A 27,177-nucleotide genomic window follows, 5' to 3' on the forward strand; every position below is an offset into this window, starting at 1 on the left:
GTGTTTTGGGTCTGATTTCAAAGGTCTGATGGGGATTTTAAGTTAATTTCATTTCACTGTTAATAATGTAGAATGTTTGCACACATAATATTTTTATCAGTTTGGAGGTAACAGAAATTGTAAGATGAGTAATAGTCTTCACTCCCACAAAGGTTTGAGTGAATCCCTTCCATTTTAATTTATTTAAGGACTTCTGCTAGGTGTTTTGGGGAGCAGCTAGGCTATCTGTCTAGCACATCTGTCTTCTTTATGTGCAAGTTGTGATGTAAATTATTTAATGCCTGTGGTACTGTGCACAGGAAAATTGTGATGAACAGTTGCAGAAATTAATTATTGATTAATTGGCTTGCAATCGTTTAGATGTTCACTAAGTACCACTGCCAGTACCTTCCATCTCTATCTCTTTTATCCCTTTTTTTTTTCCTTCTTCGGCCTTCTAGTTTCTTACAACCACTTGTTCAATATTGGCAAAAATCACATTTTTAATTCTTTGGAGACTAAAGTCTCTCAGTGTTTCTATATTAATCTTAGCAATTAATAATATTGAGGAGATGGATTACAACTTTTTCTCAGTGGAACAAGGAGACCAAGAGATAAAAAAAGTTATCAGTTCTGATTAGATTCTGAACATTTGCTATGAAAATGGACTTGCATAGCAAAGCAAGTCAAAGGAAATTGCATCATAGAAGGTTAATATAGCCTTTATCTGCTAGTTAATTCAAACTGGTGTTCATTGATCTGGTTCTCTAGCACTGCCTTTCTACTTATTTGCCTCTCTTTGAGCAGGTTTTGTTTATTTGTGCTTTTTGCAGGTCAGAATTAGCTTCCTGCTGTGATGCAGTTCACAATTTTATTGCTTCTCAAAACAACAGCCCACTGGGAAGTAACATGAGTTATGAAGTGGACAGTAAAAAGACTATTCTCATTACACAGGACATTTTTAAGATGCTGCCTGTGGTAAGAACTGTATATTTGTTGTGTTATTATAATCACAGTATTTGTATTTTGGGTTAGTAATTGAGAGACTGTGATTCCTCTGGAAGAGACCCATCAGCCCCTGTATGCTCTTCTTTATTTGCCTTGCAAGGTGTTGTTTTGTTGGTTTTTTTCCCCTTCCTCTGCAGTGGTAGAGGTATTTACAGGTATCATAGGTTGGAGGTTGAGTTGTTATAGAACACTGGCTTGGCAGCCAGTTCAGGAGCAAATACTCTGAAAATATTTGCCTTGCTTTTATCATTCCTGTTTTTAAAGGCATTTCAATCTGGAAGAACATTTCATATTCCTCATATGCCCATGCCATTTCCAGTGCAGGCTTCCAGTGGACATGTAAGTTATGAAAGATATTTTGGTGGTAAATCTGATACAGAATAGCATAGAACATAATAGAGTAGAACACAGAAATTTCAGTTGGAAGGGACCCTCAATAATCACATAGTCCAACTGCCTGATGAATTCAGGGCTGACCAAGTTAAAGCAAGTTATTAAGGACAAGGTCTGAATGCCTTTTAAACACTGACACCTGGCACATCAACCACCTCTCTAGGAAGCCTGTTCCAGCAACTGACCATCCTCTTGGTAAAGAAATGCTTCTTAACGTACAGTCTAAACTTCCCCTGCTGCAGCTTGGAACCATTCTGATATGTCCTGTGTGGATATAATGGAGAAGAGATCTGCACCTTCCTCTCCCTCAGAGACCAATGAGATTACCTGCTCTTTTCTCCAAACTACACAAGTCCAAAGCCCTCAGTGACTTTTCATAGGACATTCCTTCCAGCCCTTTCACTAGCTTTGTTACCTGCTAGGGGAGGGTGTTTGCAGCAAGAAGCAAAGGTTGAGAAAAGGAATCAGGTTTTGTACCTCAGGATTACAATAGACTTACAAGATCTTGAGACTAGACAAAGAGTTTTTATTTGGTTTATTGAAGCTAAGGGCGTATAGGAGCCCTCTTGCCCATCTCTGACATTCTCAATTTGTGATATCCCAGCTACTATGGGTCTAGTTCTTCCTAACACTTCTCTCAATCAGTCTTTACTGACTTCATTGCAATAGAAGATTGCAATTGTAATTCCAAAATTAAGCTGGAGAAATGAAAAAGTAGTATGCTTTATGTGCACATATACATGCTAAGGTAGCCATAATTGCCTGGCCTTTGTGTTCTCCTACTATCCTTTCAGAGTTGAACAAAATATTTCAACATGTTGTTCTGTAATATATTGCCAGGCAAATATGATATTTGCCACTTCCCCACACTTTTTGCCTTGTTCATAACAGTGTCCCTTCTTGCTTCTCTTTGGGCAAGCTGATGAGAGAAGAGAGAAGAATAATGCTTTCCATACGCAAGTTTTGACTCACTTTTACAACTGGTTTAATTTCTGTACTCAAAATATCCCAGCTGTTGGCCTCTGGTAAATGTCAGTGCTCCCATAGCAGAAGATGTTGAGTAAGATGTATGAAAAGTTTCTGAGACTGGGAAAACAGCCAGCTATATTAACGTCAGCTTAAATAGCCAACAATTTGCATTAATTTTCTAGGTTGTGAACTGTGCTGGTTCTCAAGTGGATGCACTTAGCTCCCACTCAGCTTCCCCACTGCAAGACAGCAAGCTGTAACAAGAGGAGGAGCGGAGAGGGTGAACAGCCAGGAACAGTAACCTCTTCTGTGTGCCCTCACATTCACAAAGAGTTAAGCCAGGACACATCATTATCCTTTACAGCATCTTCAGATTTCCCTAAATTCATTATTCTGTTTCAAATGTAACTGTGGTGTGACAAAAGTGAGGAGAATTTACAAAGTTACCTTCTATTACCTGAGAAAGTAAATTATTATATGACAACCTCCAGTCTGTTACAGTGCAAAGGAAAATGGGTAACTTTAAGCTATCTTCAGTGTAAATTAGTTCCTTAGTTTGTCAAGGTTGCAGTCCACTACTAGGTATTTTTAGTGTTAAGTGTATTTAAAAGGTACCCAGTTTTAACAATTCAGTGTTATTCTCTCAAAGTTCTGATAGCAGAAGTAACAGTTCTCTGTCTATTGGTGCCTACTTTTGGCTCTTGGCTGTCCAGGTCTGGCAATCCTTTGTGCTAAATGGTGAATGCTTCTACTGGGATTTACCAGTTTAAACCTGCAAGAGCAAATAGACACAAAGAAACAATCAAAACTCTTATAATTAATTGGCTGCATCTTTATATTTGTTTGCAGTCCTCTCCTCTTTCAGTCTATCCCTTCAAGAACTGTGCTGTGGTTGGAAATGGAGGCATTCTGAAAAATTCCAGCTGTGGAGCTGAAATCGATAGTTCTGACTTTGTGTTCAGGTAAGAGCTGCTTCATTTTCCTGAAGTGTGTCCCCCATTCTAAAAACTTGACAGGATTGGAAGTGTGCCAGTGCCAGTTTGTAGCAATGAGGAAGAATCTTGACAATTTGTTATTTCTGCCTCTTTAAGGATACTTCTGCTTTATAGTTTTCAGAATGCTGCTTTCTAATTAAGGAGCATGCTGGATGATACATGTATAATCTGTGATTGCTAAGTCACCTTGCAGTGATGTGAAATGTGGTTATCTGAGAACCTGACATTTCTGGTTATTTAACATCCTTTAGGAGACTGGTATTAAATGTCACATGTGTATCTCTGGTTTAACAAAGTGTTTACTTAGACATTGTTTGGCTCACCCACGTAGCTACCTAATTGCCCCAATATTTGTTTCATCTGTTACTCATTTAAAAAATTAAGCATTTATTTAAGTAGTGTTTTTAATCTCCCTGGACAGACTGGGACAAAACCAGGCACACTCAGAGTGTAATTTTACCCACTTTCTCAGTATGTAACTCACAGTTTGTAGTTCATGCAAAGAAACAGAGCAACAGAGGGAAGGTTCTTTTCTCAGTGATGTCCAGTCACACAGTATGCTGGATTTAATTTCCTTTTCTTATTTTTTCCTAAAATTTGAAAAGCTAAAAAAAGAAAAGGTCTTTCCAGTTAGATAAGTGTTTTAATAAAAATGGGAAGTCTCTGTACTAAGATGCTAAACTTAGTAAGGGACTGAATTTAAGAAAATGCTTTCTTTACATTTTATAGAAATCACTGTTTCTGCGACAGGGCAAGTTATGCTGTTGTTAGAAGACACAGTGGAAGACTTTCAGCATTGTTTAGGCAAGAGGAGCAATATTTCCTAGCAGCCAGCACAGGGCGTTCATAGACTACTGAGATTTTGACTGTGCTCCTGGTTTGTGATACGATTTATGAAAATGCGCTCTCTGTGCCCTATTTTAACCATCTGTACAGTAGATTAAATGTCTCTACTAGAAGTGCTGTAAGCCTTATTTAATATTTGTAAAGTGCTTAGACATCCCTGGGAGCTGACGTGAAAGTGTCATTGCACAAGAGAGGAATTTGCAAATAGTAACTGTAAATCATTTCTGGTGCACATCTGTTTAAGCAAATGTTTCTCAATTTCAGGTGTAACCTCCCTCCAACCACAGGAAACATTAGCAAAGATGTTGGCAATAAAACAAACCTTGTGACTGTTAATCCGAGTATCATAGCTCAGAAGTGAGTACTACTGCAAATCTGTTTCTGTGCAATGGTGGATAATTGTTTGACATGATTTAGATTTTCATGGAAATCCATTGGGATACCAGCATAGAGAGCAGTGCACATAGATTACCTCATTAAGCCTTAGTTTCCATGTGAAATATGTGCTAGTCTAAATGGAAATCTTCTAAACCTGGCCTTTTTTGTAGCATAAAGGAGTTAGCAATACCCAGATTAGCAAGATACCTTGGCTGATACTAGTCTGCAATTTATGGCAGGGTAAAATTGGTGATTGTAAGCCCAAGCCTCTTCTTTTTCCTCCATGACCCTCATGACCCCAAGCATTTAGAAAGGAATTGTAATCATAAATCAGGACAGGCTGGAAATGTGCATCTGAGTCTATCAGCAGCACTGTGAGCACATGTTCTTAGGTAATGGGCTTGGAGGCTGCTCTGATGAAGGCTGTTTCCTGAATGGAGGCCCAGCTTCTCTAATCCATTATTTCAATCCATATGAAAGCTGCTTGCTCACACACTTTTTTCTCAGCAGAGGTGGGGTTTTTTTCACCTTCTTGATGAAAAGAAAATCTAATAAGGCCAGCCTGACTAATCTGACATCTTCAGCAGGCTGCAACTGCAGCTTATCTATGAAAGGACTGCTGTGCCATGTTATTTACTGCTTGCTAATCTCACTGTATTTTATTGTCTGTCATAACTGTATTGTCAAAAAGACAACATAAGGCAAAGCTTTTTTTTTATTCCTTGAAAGGAAGAAGGAAAAAGTACATTGAGTACATAGAAATTAATAACAGGCATTTTTCTTTGATTCAGGGATAGAATTTCATTTTTTGCAATGAGTACTAACTATGTTAATGCTTACCCAAACCTGTTTGACTTCAATCAAGACAAGTTATTGCTTCTCCAAAACTAGATTTAGCTCATAGATGTTAGTGGGGCTGCACAGGGATATGAGGAATGGAAATTGTCCAGTCACTCAGCATCGTTGGTGACTTCTGACCTGATCCACAATTTTTCTGGGCTTAATCAAAGTGTTCTGCCACAGCTGCACTCATTTTTTAGCCAAATCAAGTCACACTAGGGTTAATAGAAGTTACACTGAAGAAAATGGGAGATAAGCCTGTGGGAGGATTAAGTGAGAGTACAAGAGGACTTTTATGATTTTTAAAAAGTATTTATTTAAATATTCAGAGAAAACTGTAAATGCTTTTGAAGAAGCAGGAGGAAGCAGCCTGGTACCATTTAGCAGAACCAAGTTTGTTTCTTCTCTCAGAGGACCTATTCCAACGCTATTCCCTGTAAATTTCTAATTCTTTGTTTGCATACTGGTGTAGTCTGATGTTATTGTTACGGTTAATCAGCTTTTGAACTGTGTTTGTCAGGGTGTAAAATGTAGGTGAACTGTCTTGAAGAAAAGCACAGCTCTTATGTGTCCTAATTAAACTGGCCTACACTTCTTACAGTGGCAGAGCTGGAAAGGAGTTTGAGACACTGTTGAATTGTCCAGGTTTCTAGCTAAGGAAGAATAGAGATTTGAATTCTGTCCTGGAGGCTCAGTATTTTGCAGTGAGTAAAAACAGAGAAAATTCTTGTAGCAGAGGCCAGAAATTCACCCTTCAAACACTTTTCCTAGACACAGGCTCAGGCATTTCTTGCTTGTTTTGGCTGTGTGACTCTTGCATGCACATAGGTTCAGAGTCAAAAGGAGGGCCTGAGTCCCTCTCATTCATTTTGTTTCAGAGTCTGGTGGTAATGGCACTTTTCTGGGAAGTAGAAGCTGTAAGTTTAAACCCCTTCTGGTTGAGAAAGGGTGTATCACTCCTTGCACTAGTCCTGCAAGAGGTAACTTTTCCACGAATGCTTTGAATGGAAATGGCAGTGGCTGCTATCCTCTGTTTCAAAGTGCTGCATGAAAAGAGGGTTTGAACCTACTTGAGTTGTGAAGGGAAATGAAACCAATTTTTCCAGCTTCTGCTGGAGTTGTAAAATTGAACTCTGATAGTCTTAAAAAGGTGAAAATACTGTGCTCAAATAGACAACTACCTACAAAAGAGGACTCAGTCCTTTGAGCCCCAAAAGGGGTGGGCCATATGTTTAGGTGATTCAGAAAATTCAGACCTATAGAGGACATGAGTTGAGTTGCATCACTTCTCAAATAACTTGGGAATTTCACTAGTCAGTATTTGGGAGCACAGAATTATGCAGTGGTGAGAGCTAGGACTCTTTGCTCTTTTTTGGTGACTGAAAGAATCTGAGAATAAATCCTTGTCCTTTGTGAAGTTAAAGCTTTAAGTCTTTACAGATCTCCAAGTGTTCCTTTTGTAGCTGAAGGACATAAACAGGGATGCCTGTATTTTTAGCTATTTTAAAAGTACATCCTGCACTTGAGGACACACTAATGTTTAACACTCCAAGACTGCTCACATGCATCCTTGCATTTCCACAAAGGGCAGACACAGAGATTTTCTAGAGAGATTTCTGTATACCTGTTGATGTAAGAAACAAGTTTCACAAAACACATATGTTATATATTGTAGTGCATGTATTTTTAAACGGAGAAGGTATGAGCACAATATTTTTTTGCATTCTTCCTAATTTCTTGAATTGATCAATTCTGTAAACATGTCCTAGTCTCATTAGCAGTGAATTTGATCTGCTTCAGTATCTCCTGTGTTGCCAGTTCAATCCTGTGTAGTGTGTTCTTATTATACAAGAGTCAGATTTTCATAGCTGCACATATGACAACATGTAATAGGGTGATGTAAATTTGCAGTGTAGACAGCCTGAACTGCTGCAGCAGAGTTCTTAACATCTTTGCAAGTGCAGTTGTGCTGTTCTGGTCTGTAATGTTTGTATCAATAGTACATTCCATTCCTAAAATGTTGTACTTTGCAGATACAACAAGCTAAATGAAAAGAAGACAGAATTTCTGGAAAACATTGCGGTCTATGGAGATGCTTTTCTTTTACTGCCGGCATTTTCCTTCAGAAGCAACACAGCCACTTCTTTTAAAGTATACCACACTCTGAAAGAGTCCAAAGCAGCCCAAAGGGCAATATTTTTTCACCCCACTTATCTGAAAAGTCTTGCCCAGTTCTGGAGAACTAAGGGTGTGAAGGCCTACCGGTTGTCATCTGGGTTTATGATCACTAGTGCTGCCCTTGAGCTGTGTGAGAATGTGAAGCTCTATGGCTTCTGGCCTTTCTCAAAATCCACAGAGAAGATGCCAATCAGCCACCACTATTATGACAACCAGCTGCCTAAACCAGGTTTCCATGCAATGCCCAAAGAATACAACCAGATCCTTCAGCTTCATGGCAAAGGCATTTTGAAGTTGCAGTTTGGTAAATGTGAATCGAAGTAAAAAGGTAGGTCCCATTCTTACCACATGAAATGTCTTTATTTCACTAATGTGCCAAGGGAAAACTTGTTTAACAAAGAGTGAAACTGTTCTTTCTTAGAGAGACATTTCTACTTTACTCTCAATGAAAGTTGTATTTCCAGATAAGTGAAAGATTGAATCTTTCTGAATAAATATGTATCACAGAGTTGAAAAATGTCTTCCAGAAGGGGAGCATAGCTAAGTACAAATTATCCCCATAAATCATTGTCAATCAGAAGTGTCTCCTTATCTCAGATACATGTCTCTGCCAACTTATGTTTGGTTTGGTATCAGTTCCCAGGTACCAGCCTCCTTTAAGAATTCCTTTATTTATTGCACATTGTGATCTTCAGAATGGATAAGCATCTTCAGAGAAGCCTAATCCTGGCCCAGCCTTTCCATGTGTATAGAGGGAGCAGAGTAAGGATGGGGATTGTTCCATGAAGGGGTAGCAATCATCTCTGGCCTCATTGCCTCTTGTGAAAGGGTAGAGATTGGAGCAGTGTATGCTGCAGAGCAGCTTGTGGATGGCAATGAGGGAGCTGCCATACGCTACAGCAGATCTTGCTCAGCATTTTACCTAGAGGCAGCTCAGAATCTGGGAGTTACAAATATAGGAAGAAGTGTCATTCCTTTTCCTTTGTTTTATCTGTCCCAACTCCTTGGACCTCTACCTTCTGTGTATTGCCTCAGAGAAATGCAGCACAGTCTGGCCTCTGACCCTGAGCCAATTTACTGTGTACACACTAGAGACGACTCTGAAAAGATTTGTCTGCATGTTTTCAATCTTGATTTGCCCTGTTGAAAAAGTAGGGCCAATTTGTATAAATACTTCTTCATCTTTTAAGCTCAGAAATTCCTGAGTTCACAATACTGTTGTCAGAGTCTCCTTTCACAGACCTCTATTTTTCCAGGGGGTCCAAGTTAATATAATAGTAAGTGATGTGTACAGTAGAACTGCCATTGTATACTATATACTTTAATTGGACTGATGTAATCTCATTACTGTATTGCTCAAGTTAAATAGAGAGCATCATCTTGTTCAAGCCAGAAATTTCAAGCTTAAAAGCTAAGGGCACTTTTCTTCTGGCTAGGTTCTGAAATGAAAATATCCTTTTTTGATATTTAGAAAACATGTTGTCAAAGATATGTTCACACTTACTTTATCATCAGAGAATGCTAAGTTTTAAAATAGCAGATTGTTAGTACCAGGAAGGCACAATTTTATTCCATTTCAAGGGGTTTTTTAAGAAATAGAAAAATAAATGGCTTTCAGATTATTAAAATAATATAAAACCTGTGAGAAGGGATCTAGAATCCATATAATGAATCCATTCTCCTTGTCCATGGCAGGGGATTACCTAGGAGGAATTGAATTGTATATATAAGCACTTGTATTTTTTGCTTGTAAAAGGTTGCAGTGTATTGGAAAGGTTAAAAAATACATAATGTATTTTTTCTTAGTGGCTAAGCTGTTTATATCCAGCAGTTTCCACTGTATTTGTTATTCCAATAATATAAATCATTGGAGACATACTGTGTAATTTTAATTGTAGTAACTACATGAGATAAGAAAATGAAAGCCAGCTCTTTAGAAATATTTACTCTAGAGAGAAGATAGAAGGCACAGAAATGTTTAAGTATCTGTATGTGTTAATTAAATGCTGTCCATGCTTGATAGACTGAAAACCACTTGTGGCCAAATTTGCCAAATAAGCTCTAAAGAAAAAAAAAAAACACAAGAAGAATAAGTTGTGCTGCCCCATTTACACTTACATTTACAAAGAGAAAACCAAATAAATATTTTCGGTGTGAGCTACCATTCTGCTAGTATTAGCAATTATTAGAGATAAATGAAATTCTATAATGAGTATATTTTATTGAAGATGACCTTTTCTAAAAATTCAACAATCTCCTTTCTCTTTTCAGTTTCCATTTTATGTTCTTCTCCACGCTCTGTGTTCTTTCCTCTTAGTGGGTAGCTGTAGGTTCCTTACACCAGTGGGTGCCCACAGAAGGCTCAGGCAGAACCTCCCACACACATTCCTGGGACACAAAAGTTTGCTGCTGTACATGAGAAGTGAAGAAGGCTTCTCTGCTGGGAGCACTTACAGGGAGAGTAAAATTGTGTCCCAGTGAATAATTTTTGGCAATTTTGCTCCTAAACACCATCCTTGCCAGTGGAATTTTTTTTTTGCCTTAATGTCCCCTCCTGTACCTTTATGATTATGTTCAACAGACATGTACAGGTCATGGCTAAAGTCAGTGCCCACCTATCACAGAGGGTCAAGCAGAAAATACAGCAACAGCAAAATCTTGAAATATAATTATTGGTCTTTATTATTTTGTATTAGATTATGAAATAATTTTTGCTATGTAGCTGAAGGAAGTCTTATTTGTTCATTGGTTTAACCTGATAAGGGCATGTCATTAGCTTCAAGTAAATGTAGGTTCAAGGAGGGGAAATTACCTAATTCATATTTAAAAATAGAAAAAAAATGTGATTAGAAAAATTGTCAGATGATAAATTAATCAGACTGACATAAATTTGATTGCCCAGAAGCCTGGTTAAAATGCAAATTTTGTCTGACCGAGAATCCATCAGGTTTTCTGTTTGCTAGGAAAAGACAGCAGGGCAGATGAGTATGTGTTGCTTTGACATACAAAACAGTAGCTTTAAGCATCTGCTCAGAGGAGTCAGTCAACACAAAAAAAAAAAAAAAAACCACAGAAAGGAAGAATGAAGCTGAACCTCTGAGCTGGGGAAGAAAATAGTGCTCAATTGTCTGAGCAGAGGGACTGAGGGAGGAGGGATAGAGCAGAGGTGTGCAGGTGGTTAGCAGGTAAGAACTGCTGAACTCTCCTCCACATATCTTACCTGGAAAGTTTAAAGTAGGTATGAGTTTTTTAACTCCAACCAAACAATTAAATGTGATCTATTTCTGACAGAGAGAAGTAGTGACTCCTTCCACTCAAGGTGGAGCTGCCAGAGCAGCATCTTCTAAAGCAAGGGGATGCCTGCTTACTTTCTCAGCAGCTAACATCAAAAAGAATCATTTTTTTCCCAAACTCCGTCAGCATGTGATATTTTTTAATCTTGAAATTTGCTGCAATCCAAGTGATAAATAGTGTTACACATAAACTATTTATAACTGTAGAATGCCAACATGAGCTTAAATTCTATTGAAATTCTTTTGTGCTTGTGGTGTCCCAGTGTAGCTAGAGAAATATGAACTAACCCACAGTTCAGTTATAATTACCTTGAGCAAAATGATACCACATTTTAAAATAAGGACACCTCTGAATTCCTGCCAAGCAGTCAAATTACAGACTGTTCTTGACTTGGGCAAATATTATCCAATGTGAAATTAGTAGATATTAAAAGAAAGGTTTTGTGCCTTAGAACACCTGCAGTACAGCTTTTAAGCACACACTTTGGTCATGCATTAGGTGAATTAAATTTACATTATAAGAATAATGTCAGTAATGAAACAAGTGGAAATAAATTGTTTCTGGTTTAGTTAAAACCTTTCAGAATAGAAAAGTATAGATTAAATCAAATGAGAATTTATGTTAGATTTCAATTCAAATTAATAAGCATTTACATTTCTAGAAGGGTTTTGTTTTGGTTTTCCACAGCAGAACTATCCTGTTGAGGAAACAGAATAATTGCAATCTCTGGTGATTTCAAAATATGAGTAAGATAATATAATTTAGAACATATCCATATTCAAATTAGCAATGGATGTGTCCCCATGAGGATACTGGCTAGACCTGGTTAGCTTAGGAAGCCTGAAGAGTGTGGAGCAGCTGGGGTTAAGTGTGAGTGGTTCTGAGGGTATCCAAATGAAGGAGTCCTCCTTTAGAAAGAGCCAATGCTTGAGTTAGACCAGGCATAGGCATTCCAGCTTAGCCAGGGGAATTCTGAGAGCCTGGGATTCTGTATTGTAGATCTCAGAGACTCACAGCCTGAGATACAGATGAAAAGCTAGTGCAGAAGGTGCAATGCATACGAAGAATAAACTATTGTCTTATTTCAAGTATAACAAGCAGTTTTTTCTACTAAAAAGGGAATACCAATAACATATTGTATTGTTTTAATTTCAGGGTGATGATCCTAAGGAGACAATTTGTGTATATCCCAGCAGTTTGGTCTTGGATTTGACCTGATGTGATTTTGTGAGCATTAAACTGCATATAATACAGTTCTACAACAGTGCTACAATAGAGAAATATTTTACACTTGGGGAGGAAAGGGAGTGATTTTTTCACACAGTGACTGCTACATTTAAAAAGTTTTGAGTGATAATTTTTTAAAATACAAAGTAACAATTATTTGAAAAATTCTGAAACTCCTTTCTGCTGGTTTAATGGTAGCAAAGCACAATCTCAGGATGGTGGCAATATGTGACATTCATCATGTTTTGCTTCTAGAGGATCATTAAAATATTTTGACATAAGATCTCTGGTTTTGTTGATATCACAGTATAGGCAATAGTCTCTGTATGGTGGCTGCATTCGTTGGCAGTGAACGTTTTCAATTAACAACTTCATCCTGTAAATACTGGCATTTTTCTACATGAGAGAAGTGATGAGATGAGCTGCAGAGGAGTAATTAATTCAGAGCCATGTCATTCTTAGTTTGTCCCAGGGTGCACAGATGAGAAAATCCCTCAGGTCAGAGGTAGTTAAGTGGTTTATGGGCTTTCATTCTGTGGGCAGTAAGTAGTGCTGTGGATTTAATGGGCTTTCATTTTGTGAGCAATAGATGATGCTGTGGATTTAATGGGATCACTCATATGAGTGATGTTAATTCTGAGAACACATATATGAAGGACCAGAGCTTTATAATTATTTATAAACCACTCTGCTTGCTTATGTTCCTGTCTAAGGTCCTGTTCAGCTCCAAATGAGGACTGTGAACCTCAGTTCCACGCTACAGTCCCCAGAGTCCTGGTAGGGCATGACTTTGCACATATTATTGCTATTCTAGTTCTGTGTCTTGGCTCATACATGAGATGGAATTTCCTTTAGAAAGATGATGGGTACCAAGCCTATAATTCAATTTCTTTTCATGTAATAAAGCTTGTATTCATATGTGGCTGCAGATAGTGAAACTGCACTAAGCATTATTAGAAGAATGTTCCTCTTACCATCAACCCCAAGCTCCTCTACACCAGGATGTATGAGAAAACTGACTACATTCAATATATTCAATGACTATATCCAATTTATAACCTGTGCATAGTTCTTTAAGTTTTCCATATAGTCCAAGAATACATGTGGAGCAATGTCCTGCAGCAAGAGAAGGTGAAATATCAGCCCAGTGGAAAGAATAATTTTAACATTTACAGGAGCTTTGACAAGCAGTTGTAGCCTAACTATTACTGCTTATATGCTTACACATTCTACTGCAGAAAAAGAAACCAAATCAAGCAAGCAAACAAAATTTAAAAATTGTAATAACCAGATTCTGATAAGAGTTTCAGTAACTCTTTTGAGAGTCTGAACGGTCAGTTCAAAGATAGAGTGTCCTTCTTTTACACTCAGATACTATCAAGTATTTTGTTTAGTAAAATTCCTTTTGCTGCTGCAACATTAAATCCCAAATCAACTGATTTAAAGAGCATTCAGTATTCCACTCTTTGAGGATTATATCTGCAAAAAAAATCCCACTTAAATGAATTGGACCTTATAAAACAAGGTTCAGAAAAGCCTTTTAAATTTATACTTTGTAAGGGCATTACTGTATTGTAATGCAGTAATGCTTACCTTGCAGCAGCTTTATAATCACATAAACACTCCTGGAAGTATTAGAATCAATCATTGTGGTTACAAATCTGTTGATTGAGACACATTCAGCATCTGGATCCATTTCCAGGAATAATGATATCAGAACCCAGTATTACTCCATCCCAAGTAGAAGTGTCCATAAATTCTGACTGCAAATATGAGCAATAAAGTCCATTTTTGAAAATAAGGGGTAAAAAATACATAATGCTTTGAGGGAATAACTGATGCCACTAATACACATGTAGACCTCTGAGTGTCAGTAGAGCTTTTAACAGAAACAAAGACAGCAGAATTGAGCTGATGAGTCCATCTGCATTACCAGCTGGTAACTGGAAGAGGGGAGCACAGGGGTTTGATTTTTTGTGGTCTGTTCTAGTTCCAACATCGCAATCCACAGTTTTTCTTCCCAGCTGTGAGATTTTTACCATTTTCTGACCACAGTATCTGCTGCTCATGTACACAGAGCTGGCTGCTGAAAGAACCTGCACCCACGTTATGAGTGTTATGGATGATTGCCTATTGCAACATCCTAGTTATAGATCAAAGACAAATCTACACACAAAAGAGCAGCTCCTCTGCTACAAATCACTCACATGGAGTGTTTTTAATAGAAGCTGTGCAAAGTGATGTATTTGTCCTTTGGGTGGTGCAAACAGCTGAGGTTGAGGGCAGTCTTGCTGCATTTCATCCAGGCGGACAAAGGCACACCTGTGTTCATGTAAGGACTGTAACTTACTCCAGTCTAATGTAGAGCAGTGAGGTGATCTTGGCTGTGTAGCAGCTACATGGTTTGTCTTGGGGAAAATTCATACATCTTTTGCAGGTTCTTACATAGTATCTAGAACAATTGCAGTGCTCTGTGTGCACATAGAGATAATGCAAGATCATTCTTTGCTCAGACTAAATTCAGTTAACTACTCAGCCTGAGTAAGGGGCATAAACTGGTTGAGTCAAGTAGAGGATGGAGAGAGGAGAAAATTAAATTTATTTGCAGCAACCTTTTTCAAAAGCATTTGTTAGTTCCATGTGGCCGTGTCTCAGAATAAATGTAAACAGTGTACCATGACACACCACAAAGCTGAAGTTACTGTGTGTCAGAACTATTTCTGTGCAGCTACATTATTTGAAAAACATGTATATTAATGTTACTGGAAAAATCATCAGAATACATTTTAAGAGAGATTTAGCCAAAAAGAGGAAATCTGTTCTGGCTTCCTTGATGAGAAGCAGTCTTAACTGAAGGGATGTGATGTAGCACTCACAACTGAGAGCAAATGGAAATTTCTATAGTATGGACAGCCACTGACTTTTTAGCATTATTTCCATGAAGTTTTAACTTGCCAATGACTTGAAGACCTGATCTTCTATGCTCTCAGAGCTCTCAGTGATTTAAATGGACCACATGGGTGATAAGAAATGCTTGAAGGAATTGTTGACCTTTCCTGCCCTCTCCTACAAATGCTCTTAACTTTCCACAGAATAAAAATATACTATATTAGACTTTAGATTAAAGTCCTCAGGCCTTCCAGACATGAAGTTAGTATGAGATGTTAGTTGCATCCACTTCACTCTGCAGGAGGGCAGACATTGTACTGAGCTTTATTACAGCTACTGGTGCTGGGTGGCTGGGTCGTGTTAATTCGGACGCAGGCTGGGCAAGTTAATGGTGGCATTTCTGCAGCACAGGGTACTATCAGATTGATCAGGATTTGCTGAAGTACACTCACTGTGGGAAGTGATGATGTCTTGGGTAGCTGAATACATTAGTTCTCATTTATTTTACACCTGTGCCAGGTTAATAATAATAAATGGATTTTGTACCTGGCTGGGAGTGTTTATGCCACTTTTGCAAGATTGAGCCAGTGTCAGTTTGGATTAAGGATTCTTGACCAAAGGTTAGTAAGGGCTTTTCAACTCCCTCTATTTCACATCAGGAATATTAATTTTTAGGTTTTGTGGACCTCCAGTGCTGTCACATGCTGTGGAATGAACGTTGAGATTAAATAGTTTTCTAAAGATAGAAATACTGACAGTGTGCTAATATTTCCACTGTACCTTTGCAGAAGCTGACAGTGTCCTTGCACGATTGCATCACAGCATCATTAGATTAAAGCCTGCCTGGCTGCTTTTATTCCTTTTTCTCTTCTGAATCTCTAATGTTGCATCCTCCTTCAGGATTCAGTGCTGCCTTGAGTTGGTTGTCTCTTTGCCCTGTGGAGTGCTATGCAGCCCTGTTTAGTGTCTTAAGGAGTTTGTGTGACTGTGAGTCAAACACTGCTATGCTTGCAGCATAGTAAAACATGCTGTAAATGACTGGGCTTATGCCTCAAGGAAGGCAGCTTGGTGATACTCACATTGCCTGACTGGAGGTGCTGAAGTTGGTCTATAGCTCCATGGTGACTTCAGCTGCAATGGCTGCAAGGTCCAGTCCCTGTTCTTGTGCTGCCCCCTTCCCTGCATGCCCTGTCTGGCCTCAGCCTGTCCCACACCAAGCTCTTTGGGCACTCTGAGATGGTGAAACCCTACCATGGCAACAGAATGAGAAAATTGGTTCATGCCAAGACACAGGGGAATTTCACAGTCAAAGCAAAGGAGGGGGTAAGGCCATGCAGGTGGGACTGTGGGGACACAGCAGGTGCCTTTTGTTATCTGACTGTGGGATAGACACAGCTGTTATCCAACACAGTGGTCCCCAAAAGCTTGACCAAGTTCAGAAGCTGACATCTCTGACGGTCTGCCTGGTCAGAAGGGAGAGATGGGCCCTGCAAGAGGGATTGGCAGGACTGCAGCTGTTCTGGGTCAGAGCCCATCTTTCCCTGTGGTGCCAGAAGGTGCTTAGGGCATCTACACTAAAGACTCCAGGTGCTGATTATTGCTCACCCTTCTCTCTTTCCCATTACAGTCATTTTAACAAGCTGGTGACCCCAGCAGATTCAGAAATGACAAGCAGAAAAAATTCTCAGTTCACTGGTCATAAACTTGCATAAACTTGCTTGTTATTCAGCATTCCTTTGTGTTCAGCCTCTTCTAATCCCAGCATCTAAAACAGCATCTGCAGAGAACAGAGATGAATGAGGCCTGAGGGGGTTGAGACCAGCTACTCTCACTTCGATTCTCTTTCCTTTGTTCAGTAGGGAGACAACTGACATACTATCATGCTTGTCAAAAGATGAAATTGTCTGTCTTGAGTGACTCAGGAAAAGAAACTAAATTATCTAGGTGACTTCTGACCTTCTGTGGCTCTCTAAATTAGTAGGAAAATATTCCTGTTGTTAGGTATTAGTTGATTTTATTTAGTGCAAATATCTGTATCAGTTAATTAATCTGGGTTAATTGCGCATGTTACACCTTGAGCCTGCACAGACTCCATGGTGGAGCTGCAGCCTGACACAGCAATCTAGGTTTAGATCCATTTGACCTACAGATCTTGTTTTGTCCTGTAACTTGCTCTCCTGTGACAGATTTGTGGAGGGAGGTTCTGAATATCCAGGCAGTAGCTCCTCCAGGGACACTCAGGTCCACAAAGCAGACATCCAGGAGTCTCTGTGATCAAACCCAAGGAATATTCTGTGGAGTGCTTTATTCTGCAACAGCTCTAACTCAAACAGCTGATAGCCACTTGCTGTATGCCCTGAAGCAGTAGATTTCTTGCACATGAGCCTTTTAGTTAAACATATCTTAGTTGAAAATATTCAAAGCCAAGTAATTCTTCATCTTGTGGTATTTCAGCAGCAAAGCTCTTTAATCTCTGGGTCTGCTAGACAACAACAGTGGCAAGGGGGCATGTAGTTAGTTTAGAAGGCCCAACTCTCTTTATTTTGAATTCTCTCACTTTAGGCAGGACCATCCTTCTTTGACTTTCTGGACAGAAAAATTTCAAATGCAGCTAATCTCTCAGGGTACTCTGGGGAAATCCTTAAGGCTTTTCACCCACAGCATACAACAAGTGGGCAGATTTATATTTATCAACCTTTGTTCTAGATTCTCATAAAGTATTTAATTGGCTTGAAATTATCATTATGATCAAGTAGAGCAGAAACACTCTGCAGCCTGCCACTGAACAAAGGGACTATTGCTGTTATCTGGTGGTCTCCTTTCATAAGGGCACATTTCAGAATACCTTCCTATTCTGGGAACATGGCTCAGCAGGGGAGTGACCCGGGGTTACTGGGTTACAGCTACAGGAGTGTCAATGTGCTCTCGGTGTCGAGATTCCAGCAGTGCAGCAAGAGCTTAACACGATGGGAGAACTTCAGCTTGAGTTTGCCCTCGAGCAAGGAGTCAGTGTAGTACTGTGGTGTGTGGTGATTGAGCTCACATCATTCTGAGCACGGGCAATGGTGCCCTTGGGCGCCAGGTGTTGGCAGATACTGGTTTAAGGATGAAAACAGTCTGGCTGTGACTGGAGCTGCATCCCCACTTTGCCATCAAAAGAACATTCAAGTCTGTCTTTTGTTAAATCCTGGTGTACCTTCAGCAATACATCAGTGTTTGTTGCTTTAGCTGGTACTTCTGTGTCTTTGTTTCATCCCTCTTTTCTCCAGTGAGGGAGAAAACTCACAGTGTATGATGGAAGTATTTAATGATCCCATCATGGTTTCAAGGCAAGAGCCCATCAGAATGAATCATGCAAATGGTTGTGACAGGATAGCCTATTGTCATTATTGCTGGGTTTAAATTCCTCACTGTTCACTTTAGTCCCTGACAAGAGGAGATTCTTCACAGCAAGCCTGTAGGCCAGCAGCATGCTAGGCTTCTCACCTCTTGGCTCAGCTGTGAGATGTTTCCCTAAAAACACTTCCTCTGTGGTCTATTTATTGCCAGTGTTTACAATACAAACTCATTCTTGAAATCTTGCAACATTGAAGTATAACAGCTGACATTTCTGCATTTTTATATGTACTGTTTATATAGTAGATTCATATGTATTCTTTAAGTTAATATTCGTTATATTTTTTTGAGTACCTAATTAAGATAATTTTAAATATTGTTCTTGTTTAATGCCACCAGAGTAAAGTGTGTGGGAAGTTACATAATGCCACCTAAAAAACAGTCACACAAGCCAAAATAATTTTAAGGGTATTTGACTGATTTCTGAAGGAGTATTTTTGTTAGTCATTTGGACACTTGCATCTTAGATTTACCTTTCTAAGATAGGCCTAAGAGGCAACCTCTGCTTCTGATTTAGTTCAAGATCTGCAAGGGACAAAACAGGTGAATGGAGAGGTCCTACACAAGGGCTGCTCCTCAGCGATGGCAAATGTGTGGCTTTTCAGACTGGTCCATGTGCCAAAATGTAATTTCATAAAGTTACCATGATAGCTTTTGCCCAGAGGTTTCATTGTCTCTTAAAATGTGTATTGTTTGCATTCATTTCAGCTCCATTCTTTGCAATGCAATTGTCAAAGCAGAGCTTACTCCTCTGTGGGGCTGGTATAATTGTGCTCCTCCACATGCACCAAGCTCTCTGAAGCTGCTAGTGTAGGCTCTGCTACTGCTGTTCCAAAAAGGTTCCTCAGATTCTCTCAGTGCTGAACTAATTTATGTTTTCAGATGTGAACTTGATATTGTCTGAGTAGAATGCGTGCAGCATAACATAGAAATGTCTCTGCGCAGGGTTTAGGAGGAGGCAGGAGCCCCTCAGCCGTGTGTGTGCTTTTATTACAGAAAACCAAGATGAAGTTCTATTGTTGAGTCATCTGTTACAGCTGGTTTAATTTGTACTTTGTTTTCCTGTTTTAAGTGCCTGATGATTTTTTGTCAAGGAGGCAATGGTTTCATTGTTATAAGGCATACTTAGAAATCTGTACTTGTTACCTGTTCTGTAATAGAATATTTTTGCAATTTATGTTTGTAAATAAAGACTTATTAGGCATAATGGTGGTGGGTTTTTTCTTTTGTGAAATTTCTGTGACTAAACAACAAAAAATATGTCTCCTGAGGCAGCAGCATATAAAATGCATTAGTCTGAATCCTCTAGAACAGTATTAGCAACTGACAGTGGAAATGTGGACAGTTCCTTAAAATTGTACAAGTTAAAAAGCAAGCTGTGCTTAAAGGCAAGTATAGAGGGTTGGGGCACTGGTGCATGTGTAAATATCTGTTGCTTAAATGGTACCTCCAAGTGATTTCAGTCTTTTCTGTTCTTGAATGGCGACATAATTAACCATCTTCTTTTGTTACTTCTAATGACTTGAAATACTTTCAAAAATTAATTATTGAAGAAACATCAAACATGGAAAGGAACCAAACAAGAAAACACAATTGTTACCATCTTCTTCTGAAAAATCTCTTTTAAATTTGAAAACTATGTATAAAAATAACTAAATGTTTCAAAAACAATGTTTAATGGAAAATGTTTAAACAGATGCAAAAGTTTTTTTATATAAAATACTGACCACGAATACATGTCTGATAGATGCTTATCTAGTAGATTACTATGCATATTTTAGGCACTTATGTTGGGATTTTTTCTTAATACAAGTTTTGGTCATATACAAAGATTGAATGTAATGAATGAATTTCAAACAGATAGAGTTCAGAGAAAGAATTTTCTCTCCAAGCTTTTACTTTTTACTTTTGGGCAGAAGGCAGTTGTAGAACTTCTGTGCCACTTACCGTGACTTCTCCAAATAGAAGCTGACTGCCTTGTTGAATCAGGTTAAATATGTACTGCAGCTGTTTTGTGAGGAGGACTGTTATCCTTTAGGGCCCTCTAGGGACTGAACTGCAATTGCCAAATTTTATTGCAGACAGAACAGAGGTTTAGAACTGAAAGCTTTTATTTGGCCTCATGGACCATCAGCTGACTTCTGCCTGAAGATTAAGATCTGGATCTTTGTGGCCTATCTCCTTCCCATAGTGCATGAGTCTTTCACTGATGATCAGGACCAAAGGGTTTCCTTTGTTTTCTGTGCTGGCAGCTGGAATAACATATATGAGTGATGCAGATGCAAATGTGTCCCCATAATCAGAGCAGGTTCTAAATCAGAAGTGTGATTTCTGCTGAGGAAAGTGTCTTAGATTGAGCTTAGCCATCTCAAATATTTATGAACAGCCAAATGTTGAAAGAACAGCACTGCCAGGTGATGTGGGCTGCTTGGCCCAAGTACAGCATAGCTGAGTGCAGCTCCAGACAAAGCATTGCCTTGTTGTTATTTGCTGTTTAGAGGGGGAGCAGTGTGGGACAAGTTGGCTGGACAAGAGGAGAACGGGAGGGAAGTGGTTGTGCACTGAGGCTGTGCCTGTCCTGCAGTCGTTGTACCTCTGCATCACACCAAGCTCAAACCATGCTCCTCAGGCCAGAGCAGCTACCACCAAGAGGGCACTCCTGCTGTGGGAAACACTTGGTCACTGGTATTAGAAGGGCTTCAGGGAATGTTTCCAGGAGCAATTATATGGTCCAAGACCAGGTTAGGTTTTCCTATTGCCTCTGTTAAGCAAAAATGTCATGGGAAGATTTTGCAACATGAGGGCACTTGCTTAATCCAGAAGAACAGCATGGCCAAAGTCCACAAGGTAAAAGCCATGGCAGTGGGCTAGGAAATCACAGCCACAGCCCAGCCAGCCAGCTGGAACAATACACAAATGGGCTGAGGAAGACATCAGCATTTTAAAAGGTGAGGAGAGATTGCCTCCTTCTCAAGGATCCCAGTATGCCCGTGTTCTGGTAAATAAATGTGCCTGAGTTTTGAGATACATGGCTGAGTTTTAGCCTGCCTCTTCCATCCTGTGTCTTACATCTTGTATGTCTGTGTCATCCTCACTCTGCACCAGAGCAAATTAATACTAAATAGGAATGCTAAGGTCTTGTGGTCACTGCAGACTGATAGATGGAACCATCTGGTTAATGGAGATACCATAATGAAAGCATTAGTTCTTAAGTGAAGATATTTTATCATTTAAATGAAAAAAAAGAGACCCTAGTGAGAACTGAATTTAAGCTGCTGTCTGTTCTGTACAGCACAGGGAAGCAAAGCTGAATTAGTCTAGGAGCTTACCTACTGCTGGTGTCATCAGAGAAAGAAATGCTGGGTGTACTGGGAAAATTATAGAAGCATTAGAAATGGAATAACTTTCATATTTGAAATTACTTTTATTAGGTAATTTGAGAGACTGTTAAGGCAGAAATATTCTGACTGAATTTTAAGCACAGTGGTGCTTGTGTAAATCCAACTCTGTAGGGATATTAATTCTTTTTGTTTAGCTTTTAATCTTTGTAAGAACAAAAATTGCTCTTTTATTATGTGTAGAGTTTTAATAAAGTAAAATCACTCAGTAAAGGTCCCTGAGTTTGAACTGCCCCTTTAATACTGATAGTTTCTCTTGAACGATATGCAAACACTTTTGTGAGCCCAGGCAGGACAGCAGGAGTGGGCTGCAGCCTCCCACTGTGTGTGCACAGAGCACAGCCACAGCTCCTGCCTCTGGGCTACCAACCTCACCCTCACATTCCTGCCTGGAAGGTGGCAATGATGCTCTGAGTCACCTGTAGTAGAGGAAGGAGTTGAGGTAGGTGCTGGCATGCTGCCTCTGTTATGTCCTGAAGTTGGATTATGACAGAAAGGAGAAGCAAAGGGATTCCTCTCTAGCTGGATTTTAAATTAGCTTATTCTCTTAAAAAAAAAAAAAAAAAAGCAAAAACAAAACAAGACAATGATATTCTCTGAGGCACTGGAGTAGAATAGTGAGAGACAAGGTGTAAGATACTCTGGATAGGCTTGTGTGTGATGCATCATGGAGAAAGGTTAGGAAGGAAGGATGAGGGGTTGTGATTATTAAGTGGCAGAAGCAGTGACTTAAAATGGAAGATTGCAGTACTCTGACATTGAATTCACAGTTCTCCATTAAATGCTGTTTTTAAAAGCCAAATATGTTGAAGCACTGAATGGGCGAGAGTGGGAGGCACCTCACCTTGCTCAAAGCTGAGTGAGGTGACAGGAGGAATTAGCCTGAGATTCATCTCACCACCTACAGTCTCCAGTTCAAGGTAGGGAGACTTATGCCAGGCTCCATGGTCCTTAAGTACAAGAGGCTCCTTCATAGTCAGAAATATATATATAAATTTCTACATCATAAACACCTACATTTACTAGATCAGTCCCATCATGTCCTGTCCGGTTTTCGGCTGTTTGAAGGGCCTGGAAGGGCCCGGAGTGGCCTTGGGGCAGCCCGCGTATCAAAGGATGAGACGAGGCTTCAGTTCTTCTTTCGGTCTTTATGTTTATTAATTGTTTATCTAAAAGATTTTCTTTCGGCCCGACAGAGGTCTGCTCAGCAGCCAGCCATGAGCACACTGTCCTGCCCTCCGGACAGTCACCTATCTTTATACCCATAGTTACGTGTACAATATTTATCATTTTTCCCCAATCCTTTTTATTCTTATTGTCCGGTGCACTTTCAGTAATGACCAATCCCAAAGTGCCACCATCACCACAGAAGATGGAGGAGAAGAAGAAGAAGAAGAAGGACAGGACACGCCCCAATTCCTCCATCTTACTTCTCTAAACCCCCCTGTACAGCAATCTTAAACCCTGTGTCTCACCCTCTAATTAACTAATCCCTTCACCATTCACCCCGGTGAAGTCCTCCTATCCTCATAGAGGTGTCGTCTCCCCTGTAGGATCAAAGTCCAGCCACCAGACACTTCTGGCAACATTCCAGGACTCCCGAGCCCCCCAAGGGTGGTCTCGGTGGCTCAGCACCTCAGTCCTGAGGTGCTGAGATCCCACAATGTCCTACACTTTCCCTATTACATTGAATGATTTTCAACAGTGCCTGAGTCATAGAGCTCTGAACTCTGTTGGTCCTGTAAGACAGATAATCATTTCTAGGATAAAATCTCTTTTTCTGAATACATTTAACCTCTTTCAGAAGAGTCTAAAACAGAAACTATGAGAACATTAACTTAGAGCATTTTTCAAGTTCATCTTACTTGCAGTGCATTAAAGTGACAAGTGAGCTATGACATGAAGTAATTATACTGATTGTGTTGTATGTGCTCTGCAGGAGCCGAATGATTTGCTGAGGATATTAATTTCAAAAGTCAAACAGCAAGAGATCAGCTGAGATGAAAGATCACTGCAAAGTGACCTCAGACTAGGGGGAAAGAAAAAGAAGGGAGGGGAGTATGGCTAAGATGAAGAGTTTAATGCTGTACAGTCGAGCAGAGAACTGAAGTAGATGCATTTTCACACCAAAGGTGGTTTCCATGGAACTGACTGCAGGTGTCATCACTACAGTTCAGAGTCACCACTGTGGATTCCATTTATAGTCATGGAAAGAAGTGGAGTATAATACAATGGTTTGGTTTAGGTGTCTAAATTAGCTTGTGTTAAATCCTGGATTCTCTGGTTTATAGAGGGAGTGTAGAATAGCTGGCCCTTAGTTCAGTGCTCCACTGTGAGGGACTGGGTGAAATGCAGGTGCAACCCCCGACTGAGCTGCCACCTTCTTCTTCATACACAGCCATGACCTGACTGAGGCCTGATCATTACCTTGGGGCATTACTCCTTGAGGGCAGAGAAATAGTAGCTAAGTAGGAGAATATATAACATCCCTTAGAGACAGCATATAATGAGATCAGGTTGATAAGGATTCTCTGAAAGAGAATAGGTATAGATTAACTTTTGTGAATAACAAACCTAGTGAACTTAATTTCTTTGAGCTCTAAAACAATTTTCACAGTCACAAAAAGGTAATCAGAATGTAAAAGCTCTTTATCAAATGCTCACTGCTGAAATCAGTATTGGATTTGTGTACTCCAGCTGCTGTGCAACCCTGAATAGACACATTAAAAGTGGTTTAATCCAATTGTGCTTTGGCTTTAGCTTAGTTTGTCAATCTAGCAGTGCAAGTCAAACAGCTTTCACTTAGGGATTTTCACTGCTTCCCTTAGATAAATTCATTAGCAAGGCATAAAGTACCTGTGACTCTGAGGGACTCTGGGAGCCATGGAGATCTTCCTGGTGGTGCCAGAACCTGGAGGTAAGCAGCAGTAACCTGGAGGCCAGTTGTCTGTGACACAATGCTACAAAGGAAATGTCATGAAGCTTGACTGGGCAGCACTCGGAAAAGAGGTAAGCTGTAGTAAAACCAAGATTTTGTGCTAACAGGGACTCCCTGTGGGACTCCCCACACGCTCTTCCTTAATATGTTCCACATGGCTTCCTCTGTCATTTGTCAGAAAAAGTGTCAAACTACTTTGGCTTCACTAAAGTGTTAACTTGGTCAAAAAGCAATGTTCTGGCACACCTAGACCAAAACAACAGGCTGGAATCATCAGGGGTGTCACTGCTACTGACTCACAGGCTTCATGCAAAAACACAGGCACTCCCTGAGCTGAAGGCCCTGGGCTCAAGGGTTCTGGACACATATCCAAGGATCCCTGGCCCCTTGTGGTTTTGGCTGCTAAGGCTCAGTCTGTGCTGAAGAAAAGCCTGGCCTATCCAGCCTGTCCCAGGGTGCCTTCTGTAGTCAGAAACAGGCCCTTAATCCCATCCATCACTGTGCTGTTATGTCTCTCACCTCCCAACAGCAGAGAGACAGTTTTAACAAGAGGTTTAGGGTTTTGGCAGCAAAAATAAGCGAAAAGATCACCTTATTTAGTGGTTAAGGTTGTATCCTTGCATGGCACCATCAATTGCATCAGTACTCTGGCCTGTGCAGCGCAGGCACTACCTACAGGTAATAGTGAGAACAGGTGCCAAGCAATTCATGGCCATCATGAATCTTTTCTCACTTTCCACACACCTGGAAATGAGGTGAGACATTGCAGTTCAGATGGAAGGATTCCTTTGTAGGGAACTTTTCAACTTTTATATAGTGGGAGTAGACAGCAATCCCTGGCATTCTCTATGGCAAAGCACTTAGTCCTATATGATTCCCTCTCTGAAATGGGGACAGTAATGCTTGGTCATCTCCCAGTACTGTTATGGGAGTAGATAGTACGATTTATGTCCTGTCTGATGGAGACCATGCATGACCTGCAGACAGACCTGCAGTATTTCCTGTCCCTGAAAATGGCAGTCTATCTCCTGCTGCTGTTTCTCACACAGGTGTATGTGTCTGGCTATGACATAAAACACAACTGGACAGTTTAAACATGCAATACTATACTTATGAAATCTAAATTACAAAGATAGAAAACATCAAAACATCAGGGAGACAATTTAACCTTTTTGGTCAGCCTTTCTCCTGCATTTTCTTACTATTAATTTTAAACCAGAAGTGCTTCTTTCGTCCTTTGGTAATCACCCATCTCCAAGAAGTGAAAATACTCTCACAAAACTAATAAATGAGAATCTATTTGCAAAGCTATTTATTTATGCGCCTGGCACTTCAGGGTGCTTGGAGGGTAATCTCAAACTGTGAGCTCTGCACTGTGTAAATTTAGAAGCGATTTTTCTAAATGTCAAGTATTTATTACATGAAAAAAACATTTGGAGTGTAGAGCAGGTCCCCAGTGATATACAGTGCATTTGGGGAAGGGTTTCTTGGATGAACAGAAATAATATTTGAGAGATGAAAAGCAAATCCTCTATTTGAAATTGCTTTGTGTGCATGGAAAGGAACTGAGCAAAGGTAGAAGACCAGTTCAGTACTTTGTTTTGTCTCATGCATAAAATAGTGGTTTTCCAAATCTTTATAACCTTTACACAAATCTGTCTTTTCTCATCCTGCAGCACTTCTACCACCTCTGCTTCTCCTTCTTACCCTCATAACAGCTCCAGCATGCTTCTTTCAGACAGAATGCAGAATTAATTAATGCAAGTTTTTACCCACATAGTACCTTACCTTAAACATCAACATATCTCTAAGTGTGAAGCAGTAAAGTGCAACTCTCCAGTTGGAAGCTGATGATGGGGAACTCAAGGGACACTGATCTGTTGTGAGAAGTCTGTGATGACTGTTGTTTCACATGGAAATATGAGAACCATCAGAAGCAAGGGAAGGAAAAACTGACCTTGGTGGCCTTACAACATCACCAGCCAGCTCCCTCAGCACTCAGTGGCACATCCTCTCAGGGCTCAGGGGTTTACACATTTTGTTTAAGTGTTCTCTGACCTGATTCTCTTCCACCAAGGTACAACTTTCTCGCTCCAATCTCTCATGCTGGTCTCCGAGGATTCCTGAATTTTTTCTTTTTTTAGCAAAGGCTGATGTGAAGAAGACATTAAGTACCTCAGCATTGTCCATGTCCTGCATCACCAGAACACCTGCCCCTTTCAGCAGCAGGTGCACATTTTCAATGGTCTTCCTATTGCCCCTTATGTATTTATGGAAGCTTTTCGTGTTGCTGTTGACATTCCTTGCCAGAGAAAATTCCGGATGCCTTTGACTTTTTCCTTACCATGTCTGTTGGCTCAAAAGGTGTCTCTACATTTATCACAAGTTACCTGACCCTAATTCTACTTTCTGCATTTTGAGGTCTGAGCTTATCCAGGAGCTCCTTAAC

General features: G+C 39.9%; 1 protein-coding gene across 1 annotated transcript in view; it reads left to right on the forward strand.

Annotated features, from left to right (window-relative positions):
• ST8SIA6 (ST8 alpha-N-acetyl-neuraminide alpha-2,8-sialyltransferase 6) overlaps nt 1-19,599 on the forward strand; it is a 45,064-nt gene extending 25,465 nt beyond the window's left edge. Inside the window, exons 5-9 of the mRNA XM_014269949.3 lie at nt 813-957; nt 3,199-3,311; nt 4,455-4,547; nt 7,442-7,914; nt 12,036-19,599. Coding sequence (XP_014125424.2) covers nt 813-957; nt 3,199-3,311; nt 4,455-4,547; nt 7,442-7,910 — 820 coding nt within the window. The 3' untranslated portion in view covers nt 7,911-7,914; nt 12,036-19,599. The remainder of the gene's footprint in view (nt 1-812; nt 958-3,198; nt 3,312-4,454; nt 4,548-7,441; nt 7,915-12,035) is intronic.
• The last annotated feature ends 7,578 nt before the right edge of the window (nt 19,600-27,177 follow it).

The sequence above is a fragment of the Zonotrichia albicollis genome, chromosome 1 (genome assembly GCF_047830755.1).
Source record: "Zonotrichia albicollis isolate bZonAlb1 chromosome 1, bZonAlb1.hap1, whole genome shotgun sequence".
In the NCBI taxonomy this organism is placed as follows: Eukaryota; Metazoa; Chordata; class Aves; order Passeriformes; family Passerellidae; genus Zonotrichia; species Zonotrichia albicollis.